The 15,632-nt window shown below is 39.4% G+C and overlaps 1 protein-coding gene and 1 long non-coding RNA gene across 3 annotated transcripts; one reads left to right on the top strand and one right to left on the bottom strand.

Moving 5' to 3' along the window:
- The first annotated feature begins 6,243 nt into the window (after nt 1-6,243).
- On the top strand, nt 6,244-14,903 carry mlh1 (mutL homolog 1, colon cancer, nonpolyposis type 2 (E. coli)). 2 transcript variants are annotated; one of them, XM_088420878.1, is made up of 19 exons: nt 6,246-6,657; nt 6,733-6,823; nt 7,961-8,059; nt 8,122-8,195; nt 8,267-8,339; nt 8,526-8,617; nt 8,708-8,750; nt 8,827-8,915; nt 8,986-9,098; nt 9,174-9,267; nt 10,287-10,440; nt 10,541-10,854; nt 11,648-11,805; nt 13,071-13,179; nt 13,911-13,974; nt 14,038-14,202; nt 14,275-14,367; nt 14,445-14,555; nt 14,631-14,900. In XM_088420878.1, exons 1-19 carry the CDS (start codon nt 6,551-6,553, stop codon nt 14,784-14,786), a joined length of 2,199 nt encoding a protein of 732 aa, XP_088277004.1. In that variant the 5' UTR covers nt 6,246-6,550; the 3' UTR covers nt 14,787-14,900. The 2 variants fall into 2 exon arrangements, with proteins under 2 accessions (XP_088277003.1, XP_088277004.1); XM_088420877.1 differs by having other exon boundaries at nt 6,244-6,657; nt 8,986-9,267; nt 14,631-14,903.
- Nucleotides 9,735-12,432, bottom strand: LOC148420214 (uncharacterized). The gene is made up of 3 exons (XR_015866343.1): nt 12,292-12,432; nt 11,645-11,771; nt 9,735-10,804 (listed from the first exon to the last, which is right to left on the bottom strand). It is a non-coding gene; the product is annotated as an uncharacterized LOC148420214 (long non-coding RNA).
- Nucleotides 14,904-15,632: the final 729 nt, after the last annotated feature.

A 15,632-nucleotide genomic window follows, 5' to 3' on the forward strand; every position in this document is an offset into this window, starting at 1 on the left:
CTCTCTCTCTCTCGCTCTCTCTCTCTCTCTCTCTCTCTCTCTCTCTCTCTCTCTCTCTCTCCCTCCCTCCCCTTCTCGTGCATGCTCCGGGCTAATAACGTGAAAAACAAAAAAAAAACAAATAAAAAACAATATTAAGTCAACATTCATTTTTCCTGCCGAAAAAATATACACATATTTCCAACAATTTAATTATTTAGTTATTGGATTACTTATTTTCACTCACTCACTCACTCTCACCTGCAAAAGTATGTCCTTTTATACTTCATCTGTATTTTCCATGTCATCTCTTAGGTCTTCAAGTTCAAGAGGCTGTTTCACGAATATTGATTTATTACTGTGTATTATTTAAAAGCTCTTTTTCATTCACATGAACGAGTATACACTTATTGTATTCCTACTACTTGTAAAGTAAACGAGGAATGTTTTTTTTCCTCCTCAGAAACTGAATTTAAATGACATTGAGAGAATAGGCCGTTACCATGGTGGCTTTAGCGTACACAAATGCATGCTTTCGTACAAAAGAAATTAATTAATGAGCACGGACAATCAAAGCCACAAACTGGAAGGCACTGGGACACTTTTACAGTACCTTTATACTTGCAAGTTCAAAACCTTATACAGAAACAAACTGTAAGAAAAACAATCAAAACTAAAACCTATTACTTTCTCCTCGGATAAAACATGTCAACCTTACTGGAGCGCTCAAAATAAAGACAGTTAACTAAAATATGCAGTGCAGTGGAGGCTATATTCCAATTGAAAAGATCTTTACTGTAAAAAAAACAGTAGACTAGGGTCAGGGTTGGGAGTTTATCCTATGAATAAACACTATGTGTGTTGATGTGTGTGTAAATGAGCTAGTATAAACAGCACACAGGAATAGTGCAGTCACTCTGTCAACTTTGGATCTCTGTTTTCTTTTCATAAACATAAACAATTCTAACAATGGGCTATACCAGAAGATCCTCTGACCATGGATAACACATCTTCTTTGATTAATCATCTTGGAAGTTGGAATTCAAGAAATTAAGGACCTTTCTTGTCTGGATGTTTAGTTAAAGCCATAGAAGGAGAGAGGGAGAAACCAAATGTTTTGATATTGTCTGTGAGGTTTGCTCCAAACTCAGACCTAAAATAGCTATGCCTTGTGATTGACTATGATGTAACTGAAGTTAAGGATGTGATGCAAGATATCTACTGAAGTGGAGATTTGAAGATAATCCCTCATTGTTCCTTTCAATCACTAACTAAAATACACAGAGGAGGTATGTATGAGGGGAGACAAACGAAAACGTATGTTCAAATTGTTCATAGATAGTTGTTACACTGCATGCCACAGTGCGCCATTCACCATTGCACCCTTGTAACCTCTGTGGCTTAGAGAAAATGAATTTGGAAATGTTTGGCTAAATACACATTGTGTAAAGCCAAGAAAAGCGAGATATTTCTCGGTAAGCACACCAGCTATAATTAACACACAGCTAAAATTAACAGAGAAAGTGTGTATAGTGCTGATTGCGTGCTATTCAACAGGGTGCTCAAGAAGCTTCATTTCTAGTTCTTGAATGTATGATTGGTAGAACATCACTTTGTCAAGAAGTTTGATGCTGTTAAAACCTGTTTATTTTGACTTCTCAATGAGGCATCCATTTGTAAGAAACATACACCTCTAGAATGTCTAGCACGGTGAGATCATAAAGGGAGTCACAGTAATATAATTATCTTTTTTCATCTATCGATGCCAGCGGTGTGTAGTGACAGGCAGAACAATAAAATGCTGCACCACAAAGAACCTGCATATGTTCCAATCGTACAACGGAATAAATGGAATCATAGATGTATGTACCACACATACAGTGGGAAAACATTATACCAAATTACATATCTACACTATTTGTTGGGTTGTTGTCAGAATGCAACTTGGTGGTGTTCTTTCATAGTACTTTCAGTTGTGGTGTTGAGGTAACCTTGAGCAAGGTACAAAACTTATACAATGCTTGCGAGTACAACAAAGTGAAGTCAGGAAAAAGAATAAAATACAACAGAAATCTCATTGATTCTACAACATGATTGTTCAGAAATGAAAGTTCACTAGAAAAAAAGAATACCAACTATAAAGAAATTGAGCAACAAAAATACACGGACACATTATAAACAACAGAAAATATCAAGTATCACTACATAAAATTGAAATAAATAACAGAACACTATGTTAAGCTTGTTTTTTTATGACAACAATTTTAAGTGTGCAGATGGGAGATATACTGTTGTCATTAGAGATTAGTCATTAGTCATTCTAGAAAACGTATTATATGTACTGAAAGAAGGCTGTAATTGCATGTTGTATTTTTGGCGCTTTTACGGCACTTTTAGCGGTACAGTAGGAAATGTGACTTTGGAAAACAAAAGCGAAAAGGAAGCACACCATCTGTGAGATTCATTACTGGGTGAAGCCTTTCATGCAGCTGCACAGGAGGTCTCCTGGAGGACATGAGGTTATGCTCAAATAGAGCGATGAAGAAAGTGGAATTCAAACAAAGATGAATGAGCACCAGTCCACCTATTCTTTTTCTATAGCACTCAGGGACACGGATTAGCTGGAGCCTATCCAAGTAGACTTCGGACAAGACACGGGCACTGGCTACCAGTGGTGGAGGGCAGGTATGACAAACAATCATTCACACTCAATTTCACAACCGAGCAATTTGGAGTTCTTTATTTAGCTTTTTGAAAAGTAGGAAGAAGATTAAGCACAAGTAGGAAATCAATTCAAGCACAATGAGAACATAGAAACTAAGAAGGCCAGATTTTAAAGTGACAATGGGAGTCAAATGAACCAAAATAGCCATTAAACAGTTGTGATGACTGAAGATGCTACCTATTAGAGGATAAAACACAACCCATCTTGTAACAACAATTTCTGGACTAAATTTGAACCATAATGGACGGGCAATGACACAACCCAGTTTTCAATGACTATTTCTGGAGTAAACAATATGCAACATGATCTGATTTCACAACGACATGCACCCGAACGTAAATCTGGTTTTCCAAGTTGTATTTAGACTAATACTGGTCAGATCTGAATACATTTCATTTGACAAAGTGTCATCCAACCTCCACCATTACAACAAAATACCCAAAGGCCTTTGAATTTTATGAGGAGGAAACATCAACTGTGTATGTGTAATTTAGAGAGGCCATAGCAAATACCACACATAATCACATTTCTATAATGACTGGTGTTTCTAAGATGACACATTTTACTATCAGGGGATGTGATGTAAGTGACCAGTCCACAGATTAAGGTGGAAGTCCTGAACCAGCTAAAATCACCTCTAGATGAGATTTAAAAAAAAAAAAAAATCAACTGTGAAACCACCAGATGAAACTGCGGGGGCTGTTGTTAGTGTGGAATGTATGTCAACAATGTATCAACACAGTAATGTGAAGGTGTGGAATGATCCTATATTATGTATATACTATCTTTTTTTTAATCTATGAGGAGTCAAATAAGTAAACAATTTATTCTGTGATTTTGTGAGCTTTTTCTATACCCCTACACCACAAAAAAAATTCTGTTGCTCACCTATGTGAGGGCGCAATCACATTGACTTGCATTCTTCGAAATGCTTGTCACCACATGTGGCGCCCCGTCAAAGGAGTGGCTTTTGCACTGTTGTAGTGTGAGCTCAAGCATCCACTTTGTAAGCGAGGGAAAAAATGTAAAAATTGATACAGCTGTAACGGTGTAAGAAAAAAAAGGGCATTACATAACCACTCACACACATGACCTCTCACAGACTACTATCTGTTTGACTCCATCCAAAAATGAACAAACAGTACCTTGATGGTGAAACAGTGAGTCATCTTTATGTGGTAACGGCTGCCTGACAACATAAACAGTCCATGGCATCATATCTAGCAGTGATGTCTTCCTTTCATTTTACTTGATTTTGGCCTATTGTACTGTTTCCTGAGGCACATCCTGTGGATGCAAAAGTTTTCCAGAATGCTCCATCCTGCACTACGTCAAAGACAGGTACAGGATGCAAATCATTTCCCTCCAATACTCTTTTGATGCAAAGATAGCATTCATACATTTTCTATAGCGTTCGTCCCCATTTGGACTACAGGTAAACTGGTCCCAGCCAATCTGGACCTCAGATAAACAACCATTCACAATTCTGGCCAGTTTTCAAGTTAAACCTTTTCTTTACTATGTGTTCTATGCGGTCTCACAAGTCTAAACATGACATTGTGATTAACATCACAATTGTGGAATACAAATTAAGTAGCAAAATCCACACGTTTTTGTCCATTTCGGAAGTCTGAAATTCTGCCACTTGCTGTCAACTGAAAATGACATCACAGATGTTCAGGGTGCAGGTAACGATCAGTCACAGATTATCTTGGGAAAATCACACGTCCAAGCACAGGTAACAGGCGAGTCATGATTTGTTCTTGCTGCTCTTTTCATATTCCACAAATACAATATTATTCAGAAAGCTGTGTTCAGTGGAGGTGCATAGAAAGTATTTTTGCAAAGAAAATGTTTGACATTACTTCCCCTGTGGAAAGAAACTGGAGTACCTGGTGAAAACTCATGCAACACATTATTACAGTTTTTAATTTTTTACCATACTTATTCTATCAGTGCTTTTTTTAATTTGATTTTTAAATTCAGATAGCTTTAATATAGTTTAAAGCATGGGTTTGTAAGTTTTTTTGTTTTTTTTTTAGATTTTCTTTTTAATTAGACTTTCTGAATCAGTTTTAGTACTGTATTAGTTATTAGTTGTATCTGTGGATACAGTAAACTACTTCTATGCCATGCAACCCATCATGCAACTCCCTAAAGAAAGTGCAAGTTGAAACATCAACCGGCTAGAAATGACAATGAATTCCTGAAATAAGTCATATGACCTGCGGAATTTATGCCATGCCTGTGGTGCACATTTTTACAGCAACAGAAGTTGCCATGCCTGAGCAAGCATAACAATTGAAAGACATTATTTGTTACAGTTCACAAAATGGTTCCTTTCATACTTTGAGTGACCTTTCAGGTTATGCCGTGCATCTGCCAGAGGCTTGTTTATTGACTGTACTGAAACTAAGGCTCAAAAAGCAGTGCAACAAGCTGCAGAAGTTGTGCCTGTGCCAAGTTGGCGTTCAAAGTGATCCCCTGGAATGCTTACGCTGTTTCTATGAAATTAAGCTGTTAAACAGCACCTGTGTAGAGGCCGACCTAGAATGAAGGTCATAAATGAAAAAATGCACTTGAGGCATAATTTTAATGAGTTTCGTAGATAAAATTTTCCAAAGGCAACTAAGCTGCACAACTGACACACTTTACTCAGTGTAATTACATCTAGAAGGGTTAAGACAACTCACCCACTACAGTACATATCCATTCAAGCAATATTTACAATAAGGTGTCATTTATGATAATTGAATATATAAATGCCACTTCTAGATTATATTCTACGTTATCAGTATGTTTGAATAGTGACTTTCAAAAGCTTTCTTGAAGCTGGACCGACATTTAGATGGGCTGCACTAAATCCGAAAATCTGATTGGATTTTGTAACTGCGCCTCTCCCAGGGAAGTTTTATTGCAATTACTTTTGGATATGTCATCCTACTTTGTCACAAAGTTCAGCAAGTCATTCCTCCTTAGCCGTAGTTTGCAACGGTCCACAATTAGCATAATGTAAAGCACATTCAAAGACATGTTTACATTTTACCCTCCGCTTTTTAGTAGCCCTTAACAATTGTTTGACTAAGATAGACAATATACAATAGTTTTTTTTTCCATTTTACTACCTTTTTATTGCGATTTAACAATTATTTGACTAAGATAGACAGTAGATAATAGTTTTTCCATTTTACTGATTTTGTCGAGTACACAACAATATAAATGCTTGTCACACACTTAAAAAAACAACTCGAGGACGAGTTAACCAAACGTTCGTCACTAAAGTTATTAAAAAACATACTGAGCATCTGTAATTTGTAGTGCAAAATCGTTCTTAAACTAAGTACAGTACAGCTAGTTGCAAAGTTTGCTTAGTACGAGTCAGCATTTTCGTAGCGCTGTGTCCATAGTAACACTTCGAAGCTACGATATATTTGCACAAGAAGAAGAAAAGCAACGTGACGATTTAGGACCCCGCCTCATTTCCCGCGCGCGCTGGTGTTCTCAAAGATCGCGAATGAAACTACAGATGCAGTAAAATATTCCGCTAGCAGCAGTCCACTGCACTCCTTAGCCAAGTTAGTTCAAGTTTAAGTTAGAATTTTGTAACAAGATAATATGAATGAAATACTCATATGACAGGATAAGCAAACGAGACGGTGAAAATAACACAGAACATTTCGGTCAAGAGTAAGACGCTTTAATATGTAATGTATCTACGCTTACCACGCAAGTTCCGCTGTCTTGTTCGAAGAGCAACTTGTAAACAAGCAGGTGTGCTAAAACAGCATTACCTTTTAAGAGTAACCGATTCGCACTGCAGACTGAAGTGGAGGAGTCCCGTCAATCATGGCGGGAGTCATCCGGAGGCTCGACGAGACGGTTGTCAACCGGATAGCCGCGGGAGAGGTTATTCAGCGCCCTGCCAACGCTGTGAAGGAAATGATTGAAAACTGGTAACACGCGCACACTCAGTGCCAACATCAAAGGTCTATCTCTCTCGAATCAATGGCTGTGCTCTAATGTTGCAGTCTTGATGCCAAGTCCACTAACATCCAGGTGACGGTTAAAGATGGCGGGCTTAAGATGCTCCAGATTCAGGATAATGGCACCGGTATTCCGGTAGGACGCCTGAAAGCTCGTTCCTGTGATCGATAGATTTTTTTTTTTCAACTTTCACATCTGCAAGTCAATACTCCGTGGTATTATGGGAAAAATGCAGTGTTTTAGCATTTTGCCCACAGTCTGTGCAAAGTATGAAATATTGTCTAATATAAATTTAGCAGTTTCAATTTTTTTCTTATCGAACGGGCAAAGAAAATTAACAAGCTAGTGTGCAAGTGTAAACATTAGCCAGCGTTTAAATGTAAATGCAAAAGGAGACAAACTGTCTTTGTATTATCTGCCAATATTTTACCATCCTTTTCTTCTACTGCTAAACCAAAATGTCACCACACAGATGATTTGAAAGTAATCAGAGTATGCTGTATTTAGACAACTCTTTCACCATATAGTTAATGGTTAGATGACCGCAGAACATATCTGAGTTAGTCTGGTTCATTCAAAATGATTGGTACTAATGGCAACCTTCAGGATAGCAGTGTCAAATTGAGTAATTTGTGCCTATTAAAATACCTTTGAAAAGTAATCCGACCGTTTTCGTCAGACGATATTGAGCACTTGAGCACTGCTTGTGCTAATTAATGCTAGATTCTGCAATAAACACTGGCAACAGGTGCCACACGATTCACCATCAGCATGATTAAGTCCTTCCTTCGCCCCCTGCATTAGCCGTGATTTCAGAACGTCGTGTTGCCTTGCGACTCCTGTTGAAACAGCTGTGAGTCAAGTTAGTCGTTGCCATGACACGCTAGATCTTGTGCTATGCACGGATGAGAAATCTCGTGCCGTTTTAATCTCGTCCCATCCCTAATTTTTTGGTGTGTTTATTTCGATATTAGCTTTTAACAACAGTCCTTTGGCATGTGACGTGAGCTTCCTTGGTAGGTCTTTTTTTGTTTTTGGCTCAGCAGTAGTAATAGTAGTAATAATAATGTAGTAATAATGAACAACAGTTCTTTAAAAGTACTGAATCATTAGAATCTGTTCATTCAAAAGAATCGCTTGTTTGAGTCGTGTCTGTACTCACTTTGCGCTCCAGCTTTTGCGAGGCCAAACCATTACAAAACCAGTTGTTTATGTAAAGCGCTGGCTGCTCCTTACAAGGCTCTTACTAAGACATCTTTATTTGTCTTTCAGAGAGAAGACATGGAAATAGTTTGCGAGCGTTTTACCACAAGCAAGCTGCAGACATTTGAAGATCTCTCTGCCATTGCAACTTATGGCTTCAGAGGAGAGGTAGGTACTCACACCTAAATACCTGTAAACAATACGCACATCTCCCTGGTGTCTGTTCGCAGGCTCTGGCCAGTATAAGCCACGTTGCGCATCTAACCATAACAACAAAGACAGCTGATGCCAAATGCGCCTATAGGTATGGCCACGTGTGAAATAGATTTCACAACGAATTAAATGGATTAGATTGACGCTTCTTATGTCTTCCAGAGGCAACTACAGTGATGGTAAACTAAAAGGCCCTCCCAAACCTTGCGCTGGAAACCAGGGAACACAAATACTGGTGAGTTGTGCACTACTACTCTGTATATCCATTTTGCTTGTATGGAACACACCTCGGCGGACTTGGGTTAAGTGATGGCGCACATCCATTTTTTGGCTTAGTAAGGTGCAGGTGTATACAGCATGATGGTGCCTTGTGCTGAGAATTAAGTGTGCAAATAATATAATGTGATCTGTCTGTGCACAGGCAGAGGATCTTTTCTACAACATGTCCACCAGGAGGAAAGCTTTAAAAAGCCCTAGTGACGAGTACGCCAGGATTGTTGAGGTGGTGAGCAGGTACTGTTGTCCCAACTGTTTTTCATATCAGTGAATTCTTCTGATAATTTTAGTATATTCAACATTTTGGATTTTGTTTTGTTTTTGTAGGTACGCTATACATAATTCTGGGAAAAGCTTCTCTGTCAAGAAGGTGACAAACCAACTCAATACTTACTAAAATGATGTTTGTTTGGTTTTTTTCAACACATCTTTCTGCCCTCTTCCAGCAAGGAGAGACGGTAGCAGATGTGAGGACTTTACCGAACGCGTCAGTGGTGGATAACATTCGAGGAGTTTTTGGCAACGCAGTCAGCAGGTATTGGACAATCCAGGAAACTCAAGAACACTTTTGTCACAGCACTTCTAATTATCAAGGTTGTTCCCAGGGAGCTGATTGAGGTTGGCTGCGAGGACCAGAAGCTGGCCTTCAAACTGAAGGGCTACATCTCCAACGCAAACTACTCGGTCAAGAAATGCATCATGGTGCTCTTCATCAACCGTAAGTGCCAAACGTACAGGAAATGTTGCACGCTCGTAAAACGATTGGCTTTGAACGGCACCCGGGATATTTCAGACCGTCTGGTGGAATCAAGCGCGTTGAAGAAAGCTGTGGAGACAGTTTATGCTGCATACTTGCCTAAGAACACACACCCTTTCCTGTATCTCAGGTAACGATGTGTTCAAGGAAACGTGGTATGAGGTTTTCTTTTTCAAATTAAAAAGGTGTCTTTACATTCTTCTGTCAAAATGGCAACCTCCGATCAAGTTTTGAGTTGGTGATTTTTGTAGTGAACAGACATCATTTAGGTAAAAGATAATGGCAAGAGTTATAGCTATTTTCGTGCATGCATTAATACATACATACATTAAATACAATTCTTCTAATGACCCCATTACAGTTTACCTCTACATTGGACTCAAATGGTAAAAAATAAGTATTATGTCGGTAGGGCCTGACCGAATAATCAGCCGGCAGCCGGCGATTAAATCTCCTGACTATGGCCCTTCAATCATCGGACAAAGGTTTACAGCATTTGTGTACAAATAACAATGCTGCCATTATTTATTATACATAAATTTATACCATAACCTTGTATGCTTCATTATATATCATGAGATTTGCAGATAAGCTCATTCTGTGGACCTATCATTCAAAACAAAGTGAATCTTAATTATTACAAGCAATGCCTAGGTGAGCATTTCATTCATGAAATGCATTGAGCAACACAACGCATTTCAGGTTTTTTTTTTATTGAATAAATGTCTAAGTCCATATTAATTGGCCCCGTGTCACATCTTAACACTATTTTGAATCTTTTGAGATTCGCTTGGTTAGACTATACACTCCATTGTACTCCAGTGTATAGTCCAACATTACATTTTGCGTTAACATATTAGAACAAACACAAATATTCAATTTTCAGTACAGAGTGAATGTAGAAACAATCTTGTCCAAATGGCAGGTTTTCGTGATGTATGAGACTGAGAAATACAATTTTCAAATTTTGCCATGAGTAATGTGACCCATAGCCAAAACTAGGTTTCACCAGACAATAACACATTTCCATATTTTCAGCTTTTTAAACATGTAGCCACCCGAAGCCGGGTAGGAGATTTGGCTGTTGATGCATTTGTCAGTGTTTTTTATCCACTGTCCGTGTGTTTTTGTTTGACATGATCTCTGCAGTTTAGAGATCGCTCCTCAAAACGTAGATGTGAATGTGCACCCCACCAAGCACGAGGTGCATTTCCTGCACGAGGACAGCATCATCGAAAGCGTTCAGAAACACATTGAGAGCAAGCTTCTAGGCTCCAACTCTTCACGTACTTACTTCACTCAGGTGCTACTTGGATGTGTGTCATGTCCTGACATTTTTGTGCTACTGGATTAGGCTGACTATGAATAGAGGAGTAAAATTGCCTCACTTTGTTTTTGTGCAGACGTTGCTGCCTGGGCTGTCTGTGTGTGGTGCAGGTGAGGTCAAGTCGTCCAACGGCGCGACCGAGTCCACCGAGCGCATCTATGCGCACCAGATGGTGAGGACCGACTCTCGTGCTCAGAAGCTGGACGCATTCCTCCAGCCAAAGGAGAAGGTGCTCCCCCAGCCCGAACCTGCCGAACAGAGCGGCTCAGATTCTGAGCCCAAGGCCGTCGAGCCGGATGATGTCGACATGGTGGAGGCCCTGGACCAAATGGAGGCAGAGCTGCCGGAAAGTGAGAAAGAGAGGAGCGACGAAGTGCAAGATGTTCAAAGGTGAATCCCCATTAATTATGTTGGGAATAAAGAATGCAAGCGTAATAAAAAATGAATGGATGGCTGACGCAACATCGGGCGGCTTTTTTTTTTAATGTTAGTGATACTGTGCCCAACTGGCCTCTACATGGTTTCTACATGAACTTCTGCCTGTGCTTCTCAATTATTTTATTCAAAGCAAACATTCCTGCCCCCCCATACACACACTCCTCTCGCTGCAGTGACTATAAATGAGATCATTTTATATAAAATTGTATACGCCTAAAATTGCACCCTTTTTTAAAATTAACACATGACTTTCAAAATGTTTACGTTTTTACTCGGTTATACAGGTACTGAAAAAAATAACTTAAAAAGTACTAAAAGTACCCGAAATATAAACTGTCAATCTTGATTTAAACTAGAAACATTTTTGACCACCTGAACCCTTTGATGCTGGAAAAAAATGTAAATTGGTTTGGAACATTATAACAGGAGCACCAACATCTAAAACATTCTAAGAAAAAGCTATAAAACATTGTACTTATTTTTTATGGATCCCATTCATGAAGTAATCATTAATTGCTACAATGAGCACATTCATTACTGTCAAATATTTGTCCTTGGAGTCTCTTAAAGGCCTTGTTGACAGCAAATTAAAATGTTTAAAACTCCCACACAGTGAGTGTCAATGCATCAATGGAATCACACTTCACAAAGCAAAAGCAAAGCTTGTTCCCTGGGGTCATAAACGCCTCACGATTTGAGAAGGGACGACTTAAACACAGTGGTGAATATGCATGTATCTTACCAGAAAGCGTCCCAGGAAAGAGCAGCAGGAGGAGGAGGAAGATGCAGGGGAAGCGGGACGAGAGGAGGAACTGATGGCCGCAGCCACGCCCAAGAGGCGAGTCATCAAACTAAACAGCGTCAAAGAGCTGAGAGGCGAAATTAGCAACAACACTCACACAGGTACAAAAAAATTCTACCCCCCCACAAAAAACAAAAACAAAAAACAAAACTCTAGGTGCTGTATATCCTATACACGGTAACATAGAAAATACCAGAATTTGAATCTAAAATTAAGGGTGGTTGGGAATTATGTTATCCAAAATTAATTTTATACTGAACAACCCAAAGTAATTGATTCCTTCAGTACTTCATTATCAAAAGTAATTGATTATTTTAAGACCTAATTCATGGATTGAATGAGTTAATACTGAAGGCATCAACAATACTAAGAAATAGCATGTTAATTGTTTGGTAGATAAATAAAGAAAATGTTGATCAAAACAATGTTTTAATTTAGATGATTATGTATGTATTATGTCAGGTTCATCCAATAGACATTTGTAGAAAAACACCAGTCAGTGAAGAAGCAAAGACACCAAAATAGTTTCACTTGCAAGTAGAGTGGAATTGCAAGGAGAACGGATTAAAATTAGTGGATAGTCTCACCCGTCGTTCTGCCAGCCCGCTGTTCAACTTGACTTTTTATTGAACACAGTCACATGTTATGCATGTCGAAACATTTTTTATCAGCGTCATTCGTGGGTCTTTGGCAAAATAGGCCCTTCGAACTTGGCACCATGCTTCAGTCGCAGATCTGATAGGGGTCTCCTGGCCCTTAATCTTGCTGTGAAATTCGACCCCACCCAAAACTTTTCCACTACAAGCATCTTCTAATATTTAGAACAAAATGTACAATCTCCTGCTGAAACAGCTTCAATATATTTGAACAAATGTATAATAAATAAATAATGATTCTTACATATTATTATGTGGCCTGACATCATTTTATAAAGACCACAAGAACAAAAATAAATAGGTCAAAAGCTTGCTTTGATCAAAAACTACATTTCCCACAATGCCCGTAGACTATGATACACGTAGTGACCACTCTTTGCCACTGAATGGCAGTGTTTCCACATCAATGCCAACGAGTCGAATTGAGAAGCAAAAAATGATCCCAAAAAGTCCAGGAAGAGAAGAAGTGATGGGCATGTAAAGTTTCCATTCTGTAATGACTTTCACTTCTCGGCTGTGCATTTTAAAAGTTAACAACTTAATGTGCTTGATGCCACGTGAATTTGGAGGTGTTTCCAAACCTTTGACGAGTAGTGTAACTTCACATGGATTTAGAAGTGTGACTACTAGTCCTGTTTCTTTCTTTTATTAAAATGAAATAACACTTAATCCAAAGCAAAATAAATGGCTCTGCTCCTATGTGTCTATAGGTCTTCAGGAGATGCTGCAGAATCACTCGTTTGTGGGCTGCGTCAACCCTCAGTGGACTCTGATCCAGCATCACACTAAACTCTACTTGCTCAACATCACAACACTAAGGTCATACATTTACGCACATTCACACTAGCGATGGGACGAGACCTTGCGAGATTAGAACGCTCCAAGATTTCAAAATAAACGTTATCATAGCGAATAAAGTATGGACGCAAATGCTTGTATTTTGACACAAAAGCTTTCATTTCCGCGCAGCATGTCACGACAAAAACGGACTTTTTACAGCACAACCTATTGCTGTGGGAGAGTCAAAGGTAGGTCGCAGCTCAATATAAACAACACAACGTTGTTTTGAAAACAACCAATCGCAGCCAATTTCGTAGTTCTAGAAAAACTACTTAATCACGCTGGAGTTTGATTGCGCAACGCCTGTTGCCAGCGTTTAGCGCAGCTGCTCGCGTAAATTAGCTAGCTAGCTAGCAGCGCTTGAGTGCTCTTAATCGACTGGAAATAGCAATCGGATGATGTAACGAATAATTGTGTCCGCACGCTTTGATGCTTACAGCCCGACAATCGCCATTTGCACTGATCACTTTTGAATCACTTTCTAATCACCTGTGGCAACATTTACGTTTTTAGCTATAAACTACTGCCAGATAAGACTAAAACGGTTTCTAAACACAAACAAGAATTGCTGATTAAAAAGAAAAAAAACATCTACATTTTGCAAAAAATCTTGTGTGACGCCCTGTAGGATTTGTGTCTCGTCCCATCCCGCATGCACACGCAGCAAAGCTTTTATTTGAGTTAACTTGTCATTGTCCTTTTTGCTGCAGCCAGGAGCTCTTCTACCAAATCCTCATCTATGACTTTGGGAACTTTGGTGTCCTCAGACTATCTGTAAGTAGCAAGTGATCACATATTGTGAAGGTTTGTGCATAATGTGTCCTGGCGGGATTCTAGACTCCGGCTCCCATTTACGAGCTGGCCATGTTGGCTCTGGACTCTGAGGAGAGCGGCTGGACCGAGGAGGATGGACCCAAAGAAGGCCTGGCTCAGTACATAGTGGACTTCCTGAAGAAGAAAGCCGAGATGCTGGAGGACTATTTCTCCGTGGAGATCGATCAGGTTGAGGTTCTTTCACTTAAGTCGCGTTTCTTGTGATTTACTGCTCGCCGTGACAACGATCCTGTGCGGCAGGAGGGCAATTTAAGAGGACTACCCTTGTTGCTTGACAAGTACGCGCCCATCATGGAAGGTCTGCCCATGTTCATCCTCCGCCTGGCAACCGAGGTGACGACCTGCTCGTTTAAGACTCCTCAATGATGTTCAAGAGCGACACCCTCATGGTTTCACTCGGCGCCACGCAGGTGAACTGGGACAACGAAAAAGAATGCTTCCGAGATTTCAGCAAAGAGTGCAGCGCCTTCTACTCCATAAGGAAGCAATACATCCTGGAGGCGGAGCCCGGAGAGGAGCAGGTCAGGGGACGCCGGATGCTTGTTAACGCCGCGCTCGTTACCTGATTATTGATTTTTTTTTTTCTGTCACGTCAGGACGCAGAGCTGCACTCGTGGCGATGGAACGTCGAGCACATCCTCTGCAAAGCTTTCCGTTCGCTCATCAGTCCACCCAAACACCTCAGTGAGGATGGCACGGTGCTGCAGATCGCCAATTTACCTGACCTCTACAAAGTTTTTGAGAGATGTTAGCAATGGCAGATGCTGCTTCTTGTTTACAGCGTGTAACTTTTTGTATGTTGTCATTAAATTCATTCTTTGTACATGTTTGGCTCAAGCCAAAGCTTTTCCAATTTTATATCCTTGACATCCAGACTTGGGATCACGGGTACGCTCTTTGTCATAGGCAATTAAGCACACCGTTAGAATTCATCTTATTAATCATGTTCCTCTTACAATTAGTACATACATCATAAAATAACACTGCACCATTGCAACTAGTCGAAATAGGACATATACCAGAACCTACTAGTAGTTGTGGGGCTGTACTAATAATACTAGAAACTAATAAATTGGTTTATTTGCTGCTGAGATTTGTGCAGCAGTAATAAACTTTGAATTTTTTGTATTCAAAACATCGGTGAATCAAGATAATCTCGTTTTAGAAGGAAAGGGTCCGATTTATGTAACACTTAAAAATGGTCAGCTGGCTAAAGACATTTAAAATGACTCTTGCATTATCCTATTTTTCTGTACGCAGCCCCCAACGTGGCCCTGCTGAAGTTCGATATCAAATGCAATGCCATGCATAGTTTTTGCCCTCTTTTAAAAACTTTTTTTTGCAGTTTTCCCCACGAAGATGATCAGACAGAGAAAATAAATACATTTTTGACCACAGTACTGTCTACAGAGAGGTGGACACATCACTAATGATAGTAAATCACTTTTACACAGGGCCATGTTTGGATTTTTTTCCCCTCCCTGTAAAAACAAACAATAAAACAGCATTTTGTATTCTTTTTTTTTTTTTTTTTATAAAATTTGATGATGGAAAAAAATTGTGTTAAGTATTTACTTGAAAAAATTAAGGCATAAACA

Source organism: Hippichthys cyanospilos, chromosome 8 (genome assembly GCF_059441005.1).
Source record: "Hippichthys cyanospilos isolate Australia breed blue-spotted pipefish chromosome 8, RoL_Hcya_1.0, whole genome shotgun sequence".
Taxonomy (NCBI): Eukaryota; Metazoa; Chordata; class Actinopteri; order Syngnathiformes; family Syngnathidae; genus Hippichthys; species Hippichthys cyanospilos.